Source organism: Corvus moneduloides, chromosome 5 (assembly GCF_009650955.1).
Source record: "Corvus moneduloides isolate bCorMon1 chromosome 5, bCorMon1.pri, whole genome shotgun sequence".
Lineage (NCBI taxonomy): Eukaryota > Metazoa > Chordata > Aves > Passeriformes > Corvidae > Corvus > Corvus moneduloides.
The window spans coordinates 30,425,811-30,447,605 of record NC_045480.1 but is presented as its reverse complement, the minus strand read 5'-3'; the positions used below and the strand labels follow the sequence as shown (position 1 = coordinate 30,447,605).

Genomic DNA, 21,795 nt, shown 5'->3' with positions numbered 1-21,795 from the left:
CAAGGAAGGCAAGATGCATGTGTAATGTGCAGTGAATATTTTTCTTGCTGCCTTTGTTAGTGGCACAAGTAAAGGTGTTCATATTTGGAGATTTTTCTCAGGGATTAACCTCACATATGGGTTTTGGTCCTTGTGGTAAGTTGTAGGTATATCACAGTTACCTGAGGTATCAGCTCTGCAATAAAATTTCTGTAGTCTTCTTTCCCTCCCTCCCTCCCAGCCCGCCGCCCAGTTAGGCAAAAATCCGCTTGCCATCTTTGTAGTTTGTTAGCTTGTACAGAAAAGACCCAGGGGAACGTGAAGTGCAAGGAATGATACGCTGAGTGTTTCAAACTTCTCCACAGGAACTGCTTGGTCTCCACAGCAGCCATGACAAGCAGTCACTCCTCAAGGGGAGCCCTGGTACCTGTCAGGCAGCGTTTGCCAAAATGGTCTTCAGTTGTGCAGTTTGGTTAGGAGTGCCTGGAAAGAGAATTCCTTTAGCTGCTCAGCAAGCAGCAGAAGGACTTTGTGCCTCTCAAAGGGTGGAGACATATTTTTAGCTAATGAAAGTGCTGGATGCTGCCCGTTGTTCTCTGGTTTGTTTTCAGCTTGGCAAGATGTTTTCAGATAAGCTCCGATAGGTTGCACTTAGGCTGTTCCTGAAACAATGGTGTGCAATGTCCTAGGCACGTCCCTGAGGAGGTATCTTTGCTGTTTAATTGCAGGAAAACTGCTTAACATGACAGGAAATACATAAATAGGTCCTTGATATGGTGACTGCCAAGATTTATATAAGTGCATGTTGTGTGTCTTTTGAAAATGTGGAGCTCCAGCAGCTCTTAGAGCTGGTATGAGGCACTTGAGGTGCAGTATTTTCTGTCTTGAACTTGCAGTGAAGCATGAAAGATTCAGTTCACATGGATGATTTTAATCAGCAGCAACTGAAGTGGTTCTGTTAAGGTGCTGTTCTATTCTGTTGACCAGCAAATGGTTTTTCACTGCTAGGGTAGCTTTAAAGTACCATTTCAAGTTTAGTTTTAGCCACATGTTCAACTACGTTGGTGTTCCTTAAAACATGCTATGCTGCTGCCTCCTTAAATTCATTTTCCTGAAGTTGTGAGTTTATCTCTAATTTTGATAGCTTAAATTTTCTTTCATTCTGCAGGGACTTTACTTAATGTTAATTGTGCTGATAGGTGTAATCAAAAGGATGAAAAGCACAAGTGCTTAAACTTTAAATTAGAAAAACGACTTTCACTTGTGTGAACCAGAGCAGTGGGGGTGATTACATGCAAAAAACATTTCTGGTGCTTTAGAAAATCAGTATTGATCTAGAGTAACTCAGAGTCTTAACTGAGTTGTGAAACAATGTAGAAATAGATAATCCTTTATTTAGATACAGAAAAGTTTATTGCAATTTCCCTTATGTAATCTTGTCATACCTAGGTATTCATCTGCCAAGAAGCTAATGGTATGTCTGTGCCCTGTTGTGTGGAAATGACGGTACAGATTAACACTTTTTGTAAAGTAATTGCTTGGTTATTTTTAGTCATGCGAAAACACCAGATCTGGGACTGATCCTGAACTCGTCAAATGAGGTCAGTGTAGCTGGGGAAGAGCAGTGTGCTGGGTTGTCATTTTGAACTATGATTAAAACCAATCAAGATGATGATTGGAGCAAAGTCATTGAGTGATACCATAGTCAACAATGTTGAAACCACCGCATTAGCGTTTTCTGCATAGCCCCTGAGAGTGCTGGGACTGATTCTTGAAGGGATTTGGGAAGTTGAACAGTTACTGTAAACTTTACTTTTCTCAGTTCATTTCCAGCCTATAAGCTTAATCATGCCTATATCATCACTGTTTTGGGGTTTTTTTGTTTTTTTTTTTTACACCCTTGGAAAAAATTCATGTCCTAGCATTGTCTCTGAGTTGGTTTATACTCTTCTTTATACTCAGAAATTTGTGACTTCTTTTACCAAAGTGGCTCTGTATATGCACCAAAATAGAGAATTTGGATGCTAGCTATTTGTTTTGTAACTTGAAATCGCAAACTGCGGCCATCAATTTTATGAGGAGCATGTTAGAATTGAACTTTTTTGTGATCTTTTAGTAGGTAAATTATGATTATATTGGATAACTTAGCACTGATAATAGTGCTTCCTACATGCTTAGAAGTGCTATCACGTCGCTTTTTAAAGAGCATTATCAGTGAATTTTATTATAATCTGAATTTGTTTTTAAATGGCTGTAGAGTTTCATAAACACAGGAAGCTGTGTTTCAGCTTCAGAAACACTTTTGGCACAAAGACAGTAATGCAAACTACAGGCAAGGCTCTGGAGGCTCTTTAAATTCCCACTGTCTGCCCTAGTTTTTCTTCCATAATATCCTTTAGGCAGGATTTCAGAGCCATAGTTAAGTCAGTGACATTTGTTAGAGTCATATAACATCAGCTCACACTAGTGTGATTAAATAAATAGCTTCTGAGTTTAAACTAAAAACCATTCTGTCTTCTCTATCCAAGATAGGTGCAGATACTGCACAAGAAAAAATGTTGCATATTAATGTGCTAGTCTTGTGGTCAAAAATGTATTTTCCAAGTCTCTATTTGGTACAGTTGTTTTCAAGGGAAGATTATGGTCCCTTGGAAATTACTAAGCCTTACATATCCTCATCTCTGAAGGACTTTCAGTAGCTGAGAAAAAAAAAATCAAGTTCTTGAATCTAACATTAGTCTGAGCTAATATATGTTCTGACCATTAACACTAATATGTTGGTTGTGAAGAAGGAATTGTCAATGGTGCCTGCTTCTACTTCAGCATGGCAAAGTGCAGTTCAGTCATTCAGTCAAAATTCCAAATTCGTTCTGGGTTGATGGTTTGTTTGGTTTTTTTTGCCTTTACTGCAGTAAAGTAGACCTCTATAGTACGTGAGCAGAAATTAGTTTGCAAACTTAAAATCTTAATTGTATATGCTGTAAGACTCCTGTTTGGAGTTTTTCCTAGTTCTTTCTTGGGTTGTTGAAGCCAAGTTTTGTATGTAGATATAGATTTTATTTATGATGGAAAAATTTAAGTCTGTGAACTTCTCTTACTTGGATTTGTAAGTAACAGTGTCTCTCCCATTTGTTTTATGTTTATCCCTAGCATAACTTAAAATGCTTGCCAGCTCTTTTGGAAGGAATCATGTTAAAAAGTAGTTGAAAAATAGTTAAGCTGTTCTCACATCTGACTTTCCAGGACATAGGATACTGCTCTGCATGTGTGAGAGCAGAAGAGAAAACTCAGCTAACCTGTTAGTATCTGTGTGAAAAGTGGTGTGAAGAGAGACTAAAGTCAGTGACTTAATCTGTGTGAAATCAGGTTGGGCTTCATGTGGAAGAAAACATATAGTGAAAAAAATGCAGCAAGGTGTTCTGTGATAAGACTTAAAACAGTTGAGCAGTGTGGTGAAATAAATGCCTTTTGTGTCTAGGTAGTGTTTACAAGGAGTGATGTAAATGGTTTCTGGAGGCTTCTACCAGCCCTATATTCCTGATGTTGAGCATGGTAGGGTGGACTGCAGTATTAAAGAAGGAATGCATTCAAGCGTTGCAGCTTAAATGGCTTCCTCCTTTCTGGCAGTGTTTCAGCCATTTCACCCATGGTAACTGTGTGAGAGTTGGGATCTTCGCAAAGGCTTGAAAAGGAAGAGGGCTGTATTGACATCGTTCTGTTCTCTGGTCTTGTGTGAGGGTTTTCTACACACGTCTGGTACTAGTCTCCTTTCTGTAATTTGCACACACACTCTCTGAGTGAATCCAAGAAGGATATGGACAAACTAAGGGATCAGGATTTGTACTGGGGAGGCAGTTCATTGGATCTGGAAAGGGTTTGCCAATAGTATCAACTAATCATGGTGAGATCCCTGTCCCCAGTGACTCTGGGTCCTGATTTTGTAGACAGAAGCCGCAGAATGAAGGGGGGAAATGTGCCATATTCTGTACTTGTGATGAAGCAGTAGAGGGCACCAGACAGTAAGGAGCAACTTTTTGTACAGGAGTTAGGGAGAGAACAGACTCAGAGGACATAGGAGCAGAAGGGAGAGACACCAGTCTTCAACATCACTCCATGCTTGGTTTTTTTTTGGAAGTTGTGTACTTCATGGATGTCAAGGCACAGCTGCAACTATAAGAAAAAGGAGCACTGCTTCACATGTTTCTTTGCCTACTCAGGGAAATACCTGAACTAGAAACTTACTGAAACATAAACCCCTTATGTAAAATAAGTATAGCTTCCAGTATATTGTAAAGTTAGGAAATTCAAAGATTTAAGGTTGCCTGTAGTGTATATGATGAACTGATGTAGCAGAATTCAGATACCTAAACTGAGGATAATACATTGAGATACAGTTCAGTCTTTAATGCAGTGCTCATTGGCCAAAGCATCAGCACACCATAATATGCTCATGCAATTACTTTCCATCTTGTCATCTTTGTCATTAAAAATGGATGACAGTGGGGTTTTTTTAAGGTGGATGAAGTAGTTTCATTAATGTAGATAGGGTCAATCCCTCTCATATCAAAACACCCATACTCTAGGCTTTCTAGTACAATAAACTAGTTCTGCCATCTTCCTTTTCTTTTCCCTCAGACAGTGGTATGTAGCACTGTATGGGTAACTGACATGTGTTAGGCTTTGTCCCAGTTCAGACAAGCTAAAAAAAAAAAATCAAGCATCAATATCACCCTTGGTTATTTGGAAAATAACCAGGACAACCCTGATGCCCTGGCAGTCTAGCTGGTGCATGTTAGAATTGTTTTCTGTAGATTGCATTGCATTCCAAATTTGTTTTGTTTGTGGTCATCTCTGCATGTATGGTGGGCTTATTAGTATTTTTATCTTTGTAGTAGACATGTGACTCATATGCATGCTTTATATTCACTAGCTAGATCACACAGAATTATGCAGAATATTCTGAGGTGGAAAGGGTCACTGAGTGCAGCTCCCAAGTGAATGGCCGTGGAGGGATTGAACCCACAACCTTGGCATCATTAGAACTGCTCTAACCAACTGAGCTATGAAAACTTAATTCAGTTCTACAGATTACAGTTCCTGTAAACTTGGCAAAATACATTGTGAATGCAAAGACAAAATCACTTTGTATATTAGATGTTCAAAACCCAACTAGTGTTTCTGTAAAACACACCTGTGGTACATAAGGTAAAAAATGTTATGGGAACCATGGTGCAATTTTAGAAGAACATACATACTTCTGAGATTTCCCTTTCCTTTTCATTATCGTGTGTCTAAAGATAATATCCAGTTGTGGCTAGAAGTGGGGAGTGAAAAGGGATGGATTTAAAATGTTGCATTGAGGCTAGAAGTCAGTGCTGTAATAAAGTCAGTGGATGAGCATAGACACAGACTTCAGAAACAGTACTTCAAACTGAATGCCTGGAATAATATGTGATGACTCTGCACTCCCCCTTCAGGCTGTACAGCGTTTAAAAAATATGTGCTGAAAAACCTTTGTACCCCTGCAGAAAAAAAAAGGCAGAGAGATTTCTGCTGTGTGTTTTACTCCTGCTGAGTCAATTTAAGCATCTAGGTCAGGTTTCACCAGCTTGCAGTTAAATTTTGTTCAGTTCTTGCATCATTTTTAAAAGCCTCTCTGGTGGTTGATTGGTTTGTTCAGAACAACTTGAAAGGGATTTGATGGCAGCTGAAATAAGCTGGTGTTCCTGGACATGAGCTAGTGCCAGACATTAACAAAGGAAACTCAAGAGGTTACAGTAAGAGTAGAGGAAAGGGAGAGCTGCCATACTGCTTTAGGAAGCATTTAGTTGTCGTCTTGGCCTTCACATCATGTTGATGCAGGGGGAGATGCAAGATGAGAAGTGCTGTTTCTCTTCATCCAGTTGCTTTGAGACAAGACCAAAGCTAAAGAAGCTTCTGAGGTACAGCATCTTAAGCATTTCAGTTGAGCAGATTATTCAAGTACCTCTCTGAAAAATGAAGTCTCTTTGCTGTGAACTGACTGGCTCATGACTGGCATGCTTGAAGTGTGAACAGAGCAAGTTGGGACTGTCTGCACCAGCTGATATAGACAGGCCTGAGGCAGAGCTTAGAAGCAGAACATCGTTTCTTCAGGGGAGTCTGTGTTTGTACAGTTACCAGCCTGGACTCTGAGAGGCACAGCAGGAAGGTGTGTGTTCACCACTTGCCAAGATGGATGCAGGCAAAAATTACAGTTGACCAAGCTGTGGAGGGTCTGGGGGGGTTCGAAGACTTCTGTCCAAGTCCAGCCTTCCCAGGCCCTCTGCAGACACCATTAATTTAGTTTTGTGACTGCTTTCCCTGTGTCTTTGTCTGACCTGGGTTATGTTACAGCCTGGAGCAGGAGTTTTGGAAGAATTTAGGGTGGTAATTTACAGCTAGCTGAATTTCCAGATCCTCTCAAAGGTACTGTATGTACTGCTACAGATTAAACCCAACAGCTTCCTTATTTGCACGGATGTTCTTAAGTTGTCCTCTCCTGATGGCCATAGCTTGTTACAAGGCAAACTTTAAAATGACAGCCGTGTGATCAAATGGTCTTCCTGTTGCATTGCTCAAATAGCTTCTACACATTGTGATTGGGGGAAGGCAATATTAGAGCTGTAGAAATAGGTGTGTTTTGTGTTTGCTGGTTGGCAATTGTCTCAAACATTTCTGTGTTTCTGTGATGCAAAAGAAATGCCTTAAAAACAAAAAATGCCCTCCAAAAAACCTCAAACATATCCCACACAAAGTAGACCAGATTTTATTTAAAAAAATGAAGTCCTTTTTAGTTCTGCCCTAGTCCTTAATGTACTTTTGGGAGGAAATCCTCGACAAAGGTTGATTCACGTTAGTCTATGAAATCAGGATTTTTTTCCTAAACAGGAGAAAATGTTAAGACACTTGGGATGCATCAAGGATAGAGACATCTTAGCTGGAGCAGAAGCTGATGTACAGCAGGTGAAGTGGGTAATTCAGAGACAATGAATTCTAGGTTGGGAAACCTGTGCATTGATAAAATGTTTTTCATCTGTCATCAGCTATCAAGTATTCCTGTTGAGAGTCAGGTTGTAAAATTCAGAGTAGCAGCAACTTCTTTGGACTTAAAATTTTCTTTGTAGTATTAACCTATGAATTTAATTTTAGGTAAGGTTTTAAAGAATCTTCCAGGGTGGAGAAAAGTAAAGGAAATATGCCTGAAATCTATGTCAAGAGGGTGATCTTTATAAATTGCCAAAGATTCTTTATGATCAATCAGCCCATCTTAGTGTAAGTGAGGAAGATACCAAACACACTGACTGCAATCTGGATAGAATTAATGTATTCATATAGTGCAAGAGACCAGTTTCCAAAGACAGGTTTTCTTCAGTGACCCGGCAATTCGGTGCACACACTTGTAGAAAGGAGGCTGTGGCTTTTGGATTTGGTGATGTTGGACAGGAATGACAATTGCAGTACCTAATTTAGTCACCTGAGCTTCGTCAGACAGGCTTTCAATGTAGCTTATAGAGAAAGGCTTCTCTCAAGCACTCACTGATGTTGTAGTTAGGATTGTGCTCTGAGTCAGTGTCTGGAGGAACCTGTTCCACTACAGAGGAACTGAGGGGTATCAGTTGGAAACTTTATTTTACCCCAACACCTTTTTTTTTGGAGTGTGTTTTGTTTTGGTTTTTTTTGTTTTGTTTTTTGTTAACTCAGCTGAAATCACTGCTTTATGTAACTATACCTTTAAAATCATAAGAAAGTGAAACTCATGTAGGATGGCACTTGAGCTATTTATCTTAGTATAAACACAGGATTCATGTTTGCTGCCTAAAGTTTTTAGGAAGATCTAGATCTTGGATGGTTACATCCATGAGTCGGGGAAAACCCTTCCTTTCACCTGTTTCCCAGCTGGATCACAACTGTTGGAACCACTTGGAAATAATTTCAGATGGATTTTGCTGTCTGACAAGGTCTTTGAAAATGGTTCACCAAGTGAGATTTTTAGGAACTACTAAAATATGGTGAAGGGTGGAATGAAGACTTATTCTGCTCACCTGAGTCATTGCAGCTGTTTATCCAGGGATGCAGAAGTACTGCTACTGCTCTTACCTGGCTCTCTTCACCTACCTAAAACTTTTGTCAAAGGTGTTACCTGGGTTGAGACTTCAGACTGGGCTTCTGCAACCTGTGTACTAGTCTTTAGTGGGTCTGTGTGAATAATTATGCTTAGGAGCTCTTGGGATAACTATTCAGCTATGAATGGGGCAAGGAGCCGAAGGGGGAAGAAACTATACCTGCGGCCTGTAGCTGTGCTGGGAAATCCCATCAGAAAGTCCATGTCTGGCCTTCTGGCAGGTGAGACAGAGACTCGGAAAAAAACTCCACCATCGACTTTGTGTTCCCCAGGGGCTGTGACAGAAAAACAGTCGGGGAGTACTTGCAAGCTGTGAGATGCTCTGTGTGGAGCGTGCATCTCTGATATCTTCCTGGTCCCATTAGTGTGCCTGGACTAGTGTAGGAGGAAAACTGGCAAGTCAGCAGTACATTTTCACTGAAGGCAGGACTCCCCAGATTGGCTTTTTGGCCAGCAGCACTGTGGTGATTTGGAAATCCTGGATCTGTGCATGCATGGGCTATTGGCATTCCTCGTGATGCTTCCCAGCCCAAAATAGTGCTGATGGTAGTTATTACAATTTTTGATGGAATAGCATAGGTTTCTGCTCTGGGATCACCACTGCCTCTGAAAGCATCCTGGAGTCATGACAGGGCCAAAGGTGTGGTGTATAAGTTCTCCTGAGCTCCTGCTTGTGTGGTCTGACTCCTGTTCTGCTGGGTGTTGTGCCGAGTATTTGCACACCTCTTTGAAAGCAGACACTGACACCTTCTGTAGATGAAGATCTACATGGTATTGGTCATTTTTTCCAAACAGAACCCAGTGATTGGGTAATTAAACAGCTGTGTAACACAACAGCTGTCAGCCTGGTGTCACTAATCTGCCTGTTTTCACATGGAGCCTAGGCCTATTAGGAGTTCTGTGCTTAAAAGTAAGAAGCCTTAGCTTTTACAGAGAAAAGTTAACACTCAGATCTGGTAGCTAAAAGGCTTGGCTTCCTTAACCTGTCAAAAATATCTCATTAGTCAGTTTTCCCATATTGCTGTGATAACTATTGTTTGTGGATTAGAGGGTTTCCTCAGGAACTGTGTTCTTCCAGAGACTTCCAATAGAGTACTGCTTGCTGTGTGAATAAGGAGAGCACTCAGTGGGAGTGGTGCAATGTCAAATCTGCCCACAGAGGTACTCCTGAACCCTCACTGCAAACATTAGCAGAAGGACAGGTGCATAATCACCTTGTTGAATATACAATTAAAATAACTACGCACTGTGGAACTGTTTGGCTTTCAGCTCCTGCAGGCAATTCAGGCTTCCTTTGAGCCTTTGTGTCGTAAAGGAAGGGCCACTGCGTTCTTGCAGAGTGTTTGGCTGCGTTGCAACAAACCTGGTTACTGATGCCCAGGCCTACTTTGATTGATGCACAGATCAAATGACTTTTGGGAGTGGCTTTTGGGGTGACGTCCCACGTACAATGATGTCAGCAAAAGATTTTAAAAAATTCAGGTGTGGCATAATCTGCCAATTAAACTGATTAGTGCTCTGGCTGCGTCCGGAGAAGGAGCTCTGACTACAGCCCTGCTTGTTGAAGTCTTTTATGTAGTGCCTTTGGCTCACCTTGTACAAGACTTTTACTTAGTACCTTCACTGCAGGGTGCTGTAAATTGAGGTAGGATACCATACCAAGGGCTATGTGCTAGCTTGCTTGCTATCAGGGGAAATCTGATACTGGCTCACAAATGTCCCTGACTGCTTGGAACCTGTGACACTGGAAGAGGTCCTGCGACTCCTGTGGGATCGGGATGGAGTGCATCGCTGCTCTGTTGGCAGAAGTGAAAGCTAGCCAGGAGGCAATGCAGGCTGGGCAGAAGGCACTAAAGCATGATGTGGAAACATCTCAGAAGGAAATCAGAACGGTGTTAGCATTGCAGAGGAGCCAGCAACAGGTGAAAGAAGATCTCAAAGCAGAGGTGAAGTCCAGTCACTTGGATATAAGAGCTGTGCTTGAGGAAATCCAGCGAGTGAGAGAAGAAATGGAAGCTCGATTAAATACTCAGGCTGATCTGGTCTTACTGATCAAAGAAGTGAGCACCAATTTAACATGCGTAGACAAGGCTTTCCAGAAAATGGAGGAGAGGGAGAAAGTTTTTACCAGCCTGCGTCTTCCCACGAGAGAAAATGTTGAGCAAGGATTTTTCTTTGAAAAATGCTTACACCAGATGCACATGGGTTTTGAAAGACCTGTGGAAGCTAACAATTTGGATGAGGAATGTGAAAAGAAGGTGCTTGGGGGTAAGACAATTGTGACTGTAAGTGTGGGGAGAGAAGTGAGGTTGTTTCTACTTGTGCTTGTCAAGAAATTATTTTGAATGCTTTTAAGAAATGTAAATTTTTTTAGAAATTTAATCTCTTGCTTAAAATAATTTCTAGTTAGTGTAGATACTACTACACATACCTTCCTAGTACATGATATGCAGAGGAAGGCTTTGATTTGGTTCTGCAAACCAAAAAAGTGTTTTATAGATTTTTCCGGTAATACAGCAACAGTGCACAAGATAGGGAGGCTCAGGAAACCAGCAGCACAACACAAGCTCTGAGGTAGCCAGCCAGCCAAATACTGTGTCAAGTACTGGGCAAAACCCCAGCACCTAAATGTAACTTTATGGAACACACCCTGTGTACTGACAGTTGTGTATTTCTTGCTTCTGAACAGCTATTAACTAGAGAGGCAGTGTATGGGATACAGTTTGCTTCATGGAGAAGCTTGGAATGGGTTTAATGCTCTCCTCATTGAACTAGAGTCGGCTCCTGTGCCATCCGTATAATGACTGCTGAGGGAGTGAGAGGATTTGTGGACCTTTTCCAATATCCAGATCAAATCTTCTGTGTATGATTCAATGATCAAAAGGCTTAGTCTTTGCAAAATCACTGCTATTTTTTTTTCTGTACTGATATGAAGAAGGATAGGACTTTAGATGGTGATTCTGTCCAGTTACCATACTACATTTAGTACTTGAAAATCTGATTTTCTGTCTTCCAAAACTGAGCTTTTCAACTACATTGGGTAAAGTGGTTTTGAGCCTGTTGGAGAGGAGTCCAGAACCTAATTTAAAGTTGGAAATTGTTCTTCTTTACAAGTCTGACTGGTATAGAGGTGGCAGGTAAACAGGACAAAGTGAGAAGGACTTGGGCTGTTAACCAATACTGTCTTTAATTTAGACTCTGTCATTGATGTGGTAGTATCAGTAATCAGACTCAGGATGCTTTTGTCTTAATGAAAGCATGGCTTTTATTTTGACACCACAGCATGCCTTCTATACAAATCTGGAAACGATCTGTCATTGCCCAGAGGTACGTAGGCCATAAATAAACATCATAGTGTCAGTGGTGTTAATCTGTAGAGGCAGTTCATGCTACAGAGGGTTCATGCTTTTCAGCATTCGAAGTGGCTGTTTCTAGCACATGTCTACGATACAATTGCCAACAGGAATGTCATTGAGTTTCACTTCATGCATGTTTTTTGTTCAGCTTTTCTTAGTATAGTATCAAGGGCTGGCTTGGTTGGATGCTTGAATGAGCTTCTTGGAAAATACTTGGTGGTCTGGGCAGCAGGATAAAAGTAGTGGTGTGAAACTGACAAAGTGATAAAGGCTGGCTGAACTCTGGAAGCAGTGGATATTTGGAGCCTTTTGTAATTGGTGGTTAGCTGCTGTATCACTGCATTTAAATGAAATTTCTTCATTAGGTAACTAACTGTGTAATGTAATTTTTTTTCCAGAGTAAAAGTTGTCTGCAAACATTTGTTCAGGTTTAACGCAGCTCTGTCAGGGTCCTAGAAATAGTCACAAAACTAATTTCAAATATTTAATTAAATAATGACATTAGCATCTCTGTCAGTGAATTTACCCAATACTCTTAATCAAGAATAATGTTCTAGTTCTCTATTTGTCATAAATGGAGCATTCAGGAAGGGAGGTGGAATATATGAGAGAGTAGGAGTATGTAAGCCAGTATGGAAGAATTGACTGTACATGTTTATTCTCTAGTCCTTGCTCTTTTTTTTTCCTCTCTTCTTCATTATTACGTCTTGTGATTTTTGAAGTAGCTTCAGAAGGTAACCAGTAATTTCCTACACACAGTATTGTCCATAAGATTGCTGAAAATTTTACATGGTTGCTCTCAGATGTGAACTGGCATTTGTGTAAAAATGTCTACTCAAAAGACATTGTTACGTCTGCACAGTAAGAAGTGGTCATGTTAGTTAAATGGTGGTAAAAATAACTAGAACTGGCAGCCAGGCTTGATCCTTTTGTCATACAAATTCGTATTTTGATTTGGGTTGATACAGCTCTGCTATTAAACTGCACAATGGTATGTTTCTAATTGAAAAGACACCCTTTAACAGTCTGCATCTCTGAGCAGAAGTGTAGGGAAATCAAACCAGGTGCTTGGGATTCAGAAAGGATTGAGTCTTGTTAGTTAGTTTGTCGCCTCTTTTTTCTTAATGTTCCTATTTTTCTTTCTCCAGATCTCACCTCTCAGGTTTTTTCACTCTATCATGAAGAAATCTTGTTAAGTTGAAACTGTACAAAGTAATCTCCTTAGATGTCTTCGTTAAACTGCCAAGGGGTATTTATCTGTTGCATCAGCCTTTTATTGCAAAAGTGTTTGCTCATTCTCTTTGTGATCAAGGGGGGAAGACTGGCCCTATCTGCACAGCAGTACTGTACTCCCTTTCCAGTCTGAAGGCAGAAGAGAAACCTGTAACCTATACAGTGTTTACAAGTCAACTGCTATTTTATGTAATATGGTTTCCTCTGACATGAGATAATTGTGTACTGTGAAAGCATTGAAGTTGCCACATAAGTAAGAATATGAAATCCACAATGTAGTTTCAGGACTGTGAGTATATATTGAAATAGATTACATTTTAGACCTTTTTTAAGGTCTTATCCTTGTGACTGAAAATTGCTAGAACTAAGAAATGCTGCAAGACTTCTGGTTAATAAAGCTCAGGCCTGAGCTGCAGAGAAGCGACTTTTTACAATTAAAATTTTAAAAGGAAGAAAAATAAGGAAGGAAATGTGAAGAAAAGGGTTTTGTATTCAGCCATACTTTAGAGTGAAGGAAATACAAAATCCATGTTGCATACAAAAGTGGACAACCCTTATGTTAGAAATAAGTTACTGAATAGGTAGGATAACAGATCTTGCACTTTATAAAAGTATTTGTTCAAAGCACAGTGTGAAGAGTATGCTGGAAAGTATGCCACAGAATACATGAAGGTGAGGATGAAGTGCAAAACACTGTATCCAAGGTTATGGTGTTAGGAATTAACAGATTGATAGTGGCTGCTCTGCAGTGCTACCGAAATAACCCTTTCTTGTAGTTAGTATTTCAGCAAGTGTTTGTAGGAATTTATAACTACTTTCATTTGCAGCTGTCCTTTATATTTTGGTGAGATTTCAGCATGAAATGCATATTAATTAGTTGTTGTTGTTGTCTTAGTTGACAAGGGCAAGCAGCGGAGTCCCAAGAGCTCATGCATACGGACTCAAGCCTCCACAGATGCACGTTCACCTGGCACAAAAGCAGCAGAGTTGACACAATACAAAACAAAATGCGAGACTCAAAGTGGAATCATCCTGCAGCTGAAAAAATTCCTGACGTCCAGTAACCAGAAGTTTGAAGCATTAACAGTTGTCATCCAGCACCTGCAGTCTGAGGTAAAAACTCACAGCTCATCAATTTCGGCTTTAATTTTTTGAACTCTTCTCAGCAAGGGCTTCAGAAAATATTAATATACTGATACTAAATTTTGTGTTTCCATTCCAGTGGTTTCTGTTTTCCTGTGGAGGTGATGCTTCTGGCATCAGTTGGATAGAAAAAAAATCAAACCCATGACACTGGGCTTTAGGGCCTCTGCAGCTTCACATGCTCTTTAAAAGAGTTTTTAAATGTTTGTAGTTAGAGAGTCCTTCAGGGTTGAGTAGCTTTCCAAATATGTACTTCAAGTTCTGCCCTTGTAGGAAAGACTAGTTTCAACAGATAATCTACATGGCCTTGCTTTGTTACCTGACATTGGATGGAAGAGTATTTAAGAGATGGATATGTTTTTGAGCTACTCAGAATGAAGTCTGAGTTGTTACAATTTTATTTATTGAATCCTGCATTGTTGATGGTGTCTTAAAATTATTAATAAAATTATAGAAATGCATCTGGAATTATAGAGTGGAATTAATTTGATGTGGTTTAATGTTAATTTTTCTAGTCTGTTTGAAATATGTAATGACCTAATCAGTTTGATTCTACACTAGAAACTGTTCATCTGCTTTAAAAACTTTTGAGAACAGAAAAATCTGAAGTCAAGGAAATTATAACAGTTATGAATTTATACTGCACAGCTGATGCAGGCTTCAATAGCCATTTCTCGTGCATTTATAACTAATGTCTTAAGATTGGTATCAATTTCATTTCAACTCTTCTGCTACATGGTGATTTTACAGTCTGGTATACAGAAAAGCACTAAATTGTCTTAGTATGCTGGCAGAAATGTAACATTCTCATGGCATAATATCTGCTTACTTTCATTTAATCTAAAAATACTGCATTTATCTCCTAGTCTCGTTCAACTCTAAGAGCAGTGGCTCTTAGCCAGTTTTCTGGGATTGGTTTGATTGGGTTTTCTTAAACTCTTGGTTGGAACACCTTTCCCTGCCTAAGGAACTAGTTTGAGATCTTCAAAGCAATTTGATACAGGATTTTTGGATGCCTGTCATCTAACATGATATTGTGAAATTTATAACTGAAATTCTCACTGCTAAACTTCTGTGCAATCTTCTCATTACTGTAGAATAAGCACAGTGATTTTTTTGATAACTCTTACAATTAAATGTCTTGGCCTAGTTTCTTCTCTCAAATATTTGGTATTGTAACATTTTAAAATTCACAAATACTTCGTAAATGTCATGTTAGTGAGAAGAAGCCCATCATACTAATTTGCTTCTTCCAGGCTACTTTACAGGTTGCTTTAGCCTTAATGTGGGGGTTTTTTTAAGAATAAGGGGGGGTTTAATTAAGGAAAAAGTGATGTTGAAGATGAAGGGAAGAGAAAACTGCATGGAAGAAACAAGTGATTTTGCTCCTTATTCCTCTTTGTTAGTCTTTTGCAGATGGAAAGAAAAAAAAAAAAATCTCTGTCAAATTATATAAAATTAGTAGTCTTGGACAGTTAAGTTCGAGCACATGAAATTGAGCTAGATACGACAAATTGATGTATTTTCATACCAGTTATTGATTTTGAGGTTGCTCTCTCCTTTCCTGGGATAAGACAATACTTGCTGAAGGCTCACTGCCTTACTGTTGTGGAAATACCATAGGGATGAGAAGGACTCTGCTGTCGTGGAGCTATAAGGAATACTTAAAATCTGTTAGTTAGGTGGGGGAAAACATCCTGAAGGATTTCCCTGTTTTAGGGAACACTGTGAAGAGTAGTTTCAGTTTTGTTTGTTTGTTTGGGATTTTTTCCTTTAGGGTAAGGAGTGGAGTCTGGTATAGCTAACAGTTGTAGCTGGCCACTGGATTATTTGTCTGAAGTATCCTTTGAGGACCCCTTTGATGTAGTTTTCAAACTCTGGAGAAACTCAGGGAGAAACTTCAAGTTAGGCTTTAACTCATGAGGTGGGGTCTCATAGGTTAACTACTGCAGAGCCAACTGAAAGTAGCTTCAGCTTCTCTGGTTTTAAAAAAAAATTGAAAAAATCATGCTTAGCTGATTACATGAGGAACAAAGTTGTGCTTCCATTCTTCCCACTAGAGCAAGTGTGAAGGGACATGATGCAGCCTTAGAAATACCTTGCTGGAACCAGAGGGAAGGCCTGCTCTTGGACTCCTCTGGTGCTGCTCTGTCCCTAAAGAGGGCCAATTCAGCCTGCCACTACCAGACAGCTAAAACAGCGAAATAGCATTTCTTTGCCAGGTGGTGACGTGCACTGTCCTAATGTGTGTTCAGAGCCAGTGTGAGGGTGAGATGGGGTCAAGGACAGCCTGCCTGGCCAAATGGAGTAAAGTACTGGAGTGAGCACTTGGGTCACTTCAAGGCTGGGCAGCCCAGACTAAGCCTTTTGGCAAAATCTGCTGTGGCCTCTCCTGCTTTCCCTCCAAAGCTGAAGTTACTGGGATATGATTTGGCTGTTAGATTTGTTTGGTTTTACTGTCATGTTGTTTTTTTCTTTTTTTTCCCCAAGAGTTCCCAATGTATTTCTGCACAAAAGTTGTTTCTTACGAGCTCATTTGAAGTGGAATATAGCTGCAAAAGAAATCACGACCTGCTGGCAATGACTTCTGTCAAAAATGCAGCTAGCCCATCTGGAGTGAGGTTGAGATGCTGCTGTCAAAGGGTTAAATGGGATTGAGCAATGCTGCACTGCTGTTTCTAGCTGAGCAGGAATCTCTCCAAAAAACCCTGAGCTCAAACCTGTTTGTTGCAAGAGTTACCTTGGAGCTGTCAATATTAACAGCTGCCTCTGATAAAACCTTCCCTCTTGATCTGTCAGTGTTTCCTTAGGGGGTGTGGGGAGAGCGTCTATGCATAGCTACCTTTACCAAGACTCTTCGGAGTTTAAAAATGCTAAAAACGTGTTTTCTGCCTCACAGGAGCTATTGTTGCACTGGGTTAATGCTAGATGGAAAGCCTCTTGGCATCCAGAGTATTCGATGGCAATGAACAGTGTGGCTGATGAGAACACTGCGTTTTTCCATTGTTGCACAGCTGTGTGTGTGCTGGCAGTGATAGGAACACGCGTTAAACTGCACACTGATCACAAAAGCAAGTTGAGTCTTTCTAGAGTACTGTGCTTCCCCTGATCCCCTGGTAATTCCTGTTACTTCATGACTACTTTCCTGTTTTTTAAGTTCAAACAAGAAACGAAAAGTGGCAGTACAGAGGAAATGGTGAATTTGGCCATTTACAAATAAGAACATGAAGTGCGTGCCAAGGAAAGCCGTTTGCCATTAACCTTCAACTGCATTGAGCTCTGAAATTTGCACTACTGCATTTGAGTTGGTCTTTTAACTTCCACTAGTACTCATTTTGAATTTATTTCTTGTCCCTTCAGTAAGAGATATGTTCACAGAGGCTTTAAATATGTGGCTGGCATGTCTGTGATAAGTCAGGCGGGGGATGCCACTCTTGCAGCCCTCCCCTCTGTTCCCTAGCCCTTGTATATGCTTGGGCTTCTTTGGGAAGCCAGTTCAGGCATCTAGTTAGGACAGGGGAAAAAAAATTGTTATTATGTTACAGGTCTGTCCATGTCAAAAGAGTTTTGGGTATGTCCCCCTACAGTGGTTCACTGTGGGAAGGAGTGGAAGTGAAGAACTGCCAGTGCTGGGATGGGGTGGGAATGTGTGCCTGAGAGGTCTGCAGCTGTGGCTAGGAGCCAGATGCTCCCTTGGGACGCAAAAAAAACCCCAGTACATCACCAGCTGATGAGGCTGAGGCTCTGGCAGCTTCTTCCTCAGCCTCTACTTCTTGCCTTCTGAGAGGTGTTCAGCCGCTTCCCCTGCCTTGGGCTGCCCCCAAGGCTGTGTGAGCCCTGCAGTTGGGCTGGTCAACCCTCCAACTCACTGCTATGTATAAACTCTTTCTTACATCTTTGGGAGTGGAGGGTGATTATTTTAGCAGCACGGTACTAGCTTGGTTTTAAATCTAGTTTTAAAGTTGTCTGTCTAAGGCAGATGTAGCTGCCAAAGGAAAGGGTAATGTGTAGTTAGAATGGCTTTGTAACTGTTCAAAGTGTGAATTGACAAGTATTTCATTTTCTCATTTTAGTGCATAAACTGCCACATTCAGAACTACTACCCAAGCTGTTTAAAAAATTTTTGGATGGTAAAATGTTTAATTTTTATGAATACCCGTTTTTATTCTTCTAGTTTAATAAATGAATCTAATTAAGCATCTCAGTAATTCTCTACAGATTCTGCTCTAGAAATGGGCTTCAAATTTGTATCTGTGAAACAGGGTACTATAGAGATGAAAAGAAACTCAGTTTCACTGTTGTGCTTTTCTTGGTATGGTTATGGGAAGACTGCTATTTACAGTTCAGACTTTACTTGGGCATGTTGTGGTGCCATTTTTAAGAAGTCTCCTTAGTAGAGGAAAAGGCCATTTGAGAGGCTATAGAGCCCTGACAGTAATATGTGAATAACACTAATTGTGGATGTGACACAGGAAACAACATGAGGAATGTGCTAGAAATTGTGTGGCTGAACAGGCTTCAGTATTTCTAGGTGGAAATAGAAATTAACCATTAGTGTATGACCTGTTGTAACTGGCATTTCCTGACATGTGCAGGACTGTAAGAGTTGAGATACTAGCTTCCTTGGGAACTTAGCAGTTTAAAACGGGGTTTTTTTCTGTTTTGGAATACATGAACACACGCATCAGAAATGTTTGTCCTGGCCTTTGTGGAAGTTCAGCAGAAAATGTTTATATTTATCAAATGAGAAACGCATATCTGGGTTAAGGAGCAGAAGTACACATTGCATCACTAAACCCCAAGAGTTTTGGAACAGTCATATCTTTTGACCTATAAGTCCTGTTGTTTAGAGCAGCTGTCTTTGAGTAAAATTCTTAGTTTTGATTTTCTAGAACCTAACATCAAACATGGCAGGTTTTCATTAGAATTTTCATACCTGGTGTATCTGGCTTCCCAAAATATGGGCATAACTTTTTACAAGAGAGAATAAGGACATGTAATTGAGATTAATTTTAGTGCTTCTTTACTTTGAAAAAAAAAAGAAAAAGGAAAAATCACTTAGAAGTCAGAATGTAATATTCTGAATTTGAGGAATGCAAATATTTTCTGTTTTGTAACAGAGTGTATTTGAGTAATAACACAGTAGTTTCCCCCTGTAGAGCAAACCTAGGCTCTGGCAGCTTGTGTCTTACAGGTAGCATTTGGAAAGCAAGGAAGTTTTCATAGGATTCTCAATGTCTCTATAAAACATGGTGTGAATGAACAAGAATGGTTTTGGCAACAGATTGAAGATTTGTGAGCTCTAACATCCAGAATAACATTTTAATCCATTAATTACTATGAAACTAGGCTCTGATGGAAATAATTTTTTATAAGATGTGTCAGTTAAGCAATTTATTTGGTACACCTGGATATTCAGAATGGGATACAGCTGAAGAGAGTTGGGAGTCCTGTCCTATAGCTACTCCTAGCAAAAGGTGTCTTGGAAAAAGATACCTTTGACTGAAACAAACTTGGTGTTTCAGACAACCAGTGTTGCTTTCCACAAAGAATCTGATTTTCGTGACTACCTCATTTCTTGTAATTACTGTTTTTTCAAGAAGCTGCAGAATTCATGACAGTAGCAAAACAGGGGTATCTATTGCAGAATTTAAATGAGCAGTTAGTGGAAGAAAGAAAGCAACGTGTTTCAATCTTGTTTCCCTCTTGATTTGTACTACCTTTTCATGTGAAATTCTAAATAGTCTTAAAAATGAAATTAAGAAAATAGTGTAATATTATGCTCAAACACAGGCTCTTATTACAGCATTTTGAATAACTTTATAATGGTAATAACAGTTTTATAGATGTGAGAACTTAAGTTGTGATGGTGTAACTTGTCAAAGTTGCATAGTATCTGGTGGGGACTGTGTCATATTCAGATGAGTTGGACTGAGATAGAAAGCTGTAGAAAATACTGAGAAATAAGTAATTGCTTAGATGAGGTAGACTTAGTTTTTATGAGATTGGAGTTTCTTCAGGGAAGGAAGGAGTCATTCTGTGTGAGAAGTAAGAACTCATATTAGCATTCAGAAACCCGGTAAAGTAGCAAACAGGCTGTTATAGAGAAGTAAAATAGCCCATATTATTACATCTGGACCTATCTTTGCAGGGCTATTGCATGAAGGTAGACGTGACTTTTAAATGGGAAAACAAAGATCCCTGAGAGCCTAAGATCCTATGTAAAGCTTGCAAAAGCATGAAGAGCCTGCAAGTAAATGTGTTAAATACATAGTGACTCACAGGAATCCTGTTTGGCTGGTTCTCTGCTTTAGTGCTTCATACACTAAAAATCGGGCAAAACCATCTGATTCTCCATAGATATCTAGTATTTAAAAGAAGTAAAATATTAGAAATCACGGTGAATCTCTATCAGCTAATTGTGTAAGTGTTGTATTCTGAGTCTTAATTCTGCTTGAAGTAATGTCAAGGTGAAAACTGATGGCATATTTCACTTGGTAAGAATGCAATGCATAATACAAATGAGGCCAAGAATAAATTAGAAGTATTCATTTCACTGTATATTTCTTGATTGGAGATGGTTAATTACATTTTCATTTTATCACAGTAATAATCTGCTGCTCCTTTCAAAAATATGCATGGAGCAGAGAGTGTAGATCCTGTTTGTTGTACTGCTTCCTTGGCTCATTTCTTTGGCTTGCTTTTGCATTGAGGATGCAGAGGAAATGACATTGCAAGGGGGTTTTAAGTGAGGTATGGAGTAGGTGAGTTTAAAAGAAATTGATTTCTAAAATTGCTAATATCTAAAGAAAAGATTTACTTAGAGGATTGGATTTTGCTAGGAAAGAAGGAACAGGGACAGGTAGAAATACTGTGGTATAAGGACCAAAATCATCAAGTCAAATGTCATACTGCAAAGCAGATATGAATGGCCCTTTTGTTGCCCCTTCATACAGCCCTCCAGGCTGTAGCTGATGACACACGAGTGACTGGCATTTTTGCAAAGATGTGACTCAATTTCTACATTACAGCCAATGATGATGATGATGATCTTTTTATGAGTGGAGCAGCACAAGGATGGAGTAGACATAAATTTGTAATGCTTTGTACCCAAGAGGAATATCTCCTTGGATGAGAAAGACACTCAGTTGACAACTGAGACTGTACCAGTATTAAAAAATATTTAAATTATGATCTTTTTTCCATACAACCTAAGCACATCTCCAGTAGGGTCTAAACATACATGTTACAGAAGTGCTTACAAATGTATTAATTTATTTAAACTACAATGTTTTTTAAATGGTCAGCATTTCTCTCTAAGTTTAATTTTAGGAGTAAGTGCTTGTGATTGGGTTTGACAGTAAATGGCTTACAAAAACCAGACTCTTCTTTCCAAGAATAAAATTAATTTGGCCCTGTATATGATAGTAAAACACATTTAAGTGCTTCCGTTCTTTGCATTGATTAATTTGTTTTATGCACTCCAAACAAATTTTATTTAGTCTGTTACAATAAAATGCTTTTTGAAAAAAGCATCACCATGCTTTTATATTTAACACTTAATTTTCTACTCCTTTAAGTCTTGAAATTACTTGCTTGCAAAGTGTATTGCTGATGAAAACTAGAAGGCTGATTACAGGCTGCACACTGTGGAGGGCTTGGTACTGGCATTGTCAGAGCCCTTCTCCACCTTCCCTGGGCAGGGTTGCATCCCATGTTGTATCCCAGCACTGAGATGAACACTCCAGTACAGCTACTCCATTTGTGTCGTAGGAAAATTCCCACAACACGGCCTGATTCCCTAGGGTATTTCATGGCCTAGAAGTGAGTTGTGTCTCTTCCTGTGCAACATACCAGTGCTTTCCAGATTTTGGTTGCAGCAATCTATAATGCTTCTGATGAATCTGTTACTGGGGTAGACTAGGCAGCTGTGGCAGGTGG

The 21,795-nt window shown here is 39.7% G+C and overlaps 1 protein-coding gene across 7 annotated transcripts in view; it reads left to right on the top strand.

The window, feature by feature from the left end:
* The window catches only part of MTUS1 (microtubule associated scaffold protein 1), a 121,860-nt gene that overhangs the window by 75,424 nt on the left and 24,641 nt on the right, over positions 1–21,795 (top strand). For 6 of the 7 annotated variants that reach the window (XM_032110169.1, XM_032110168.1, XM_032110166.1 and 3 more), the window contains one exon: positions 13,607–13,824. In XM_032110169.1, the coding sequence (XP_031966060.1) occupies positions 13,607–13,824 (218 nt within the window). Of the gene's footprint in view, positions 1–9,633; positions 10,391–13,606; positions 13,825–21,795 lie in introns of those variants that run through there. The other variant, XM_032110170.1, reaches the window with a different exon arrangement.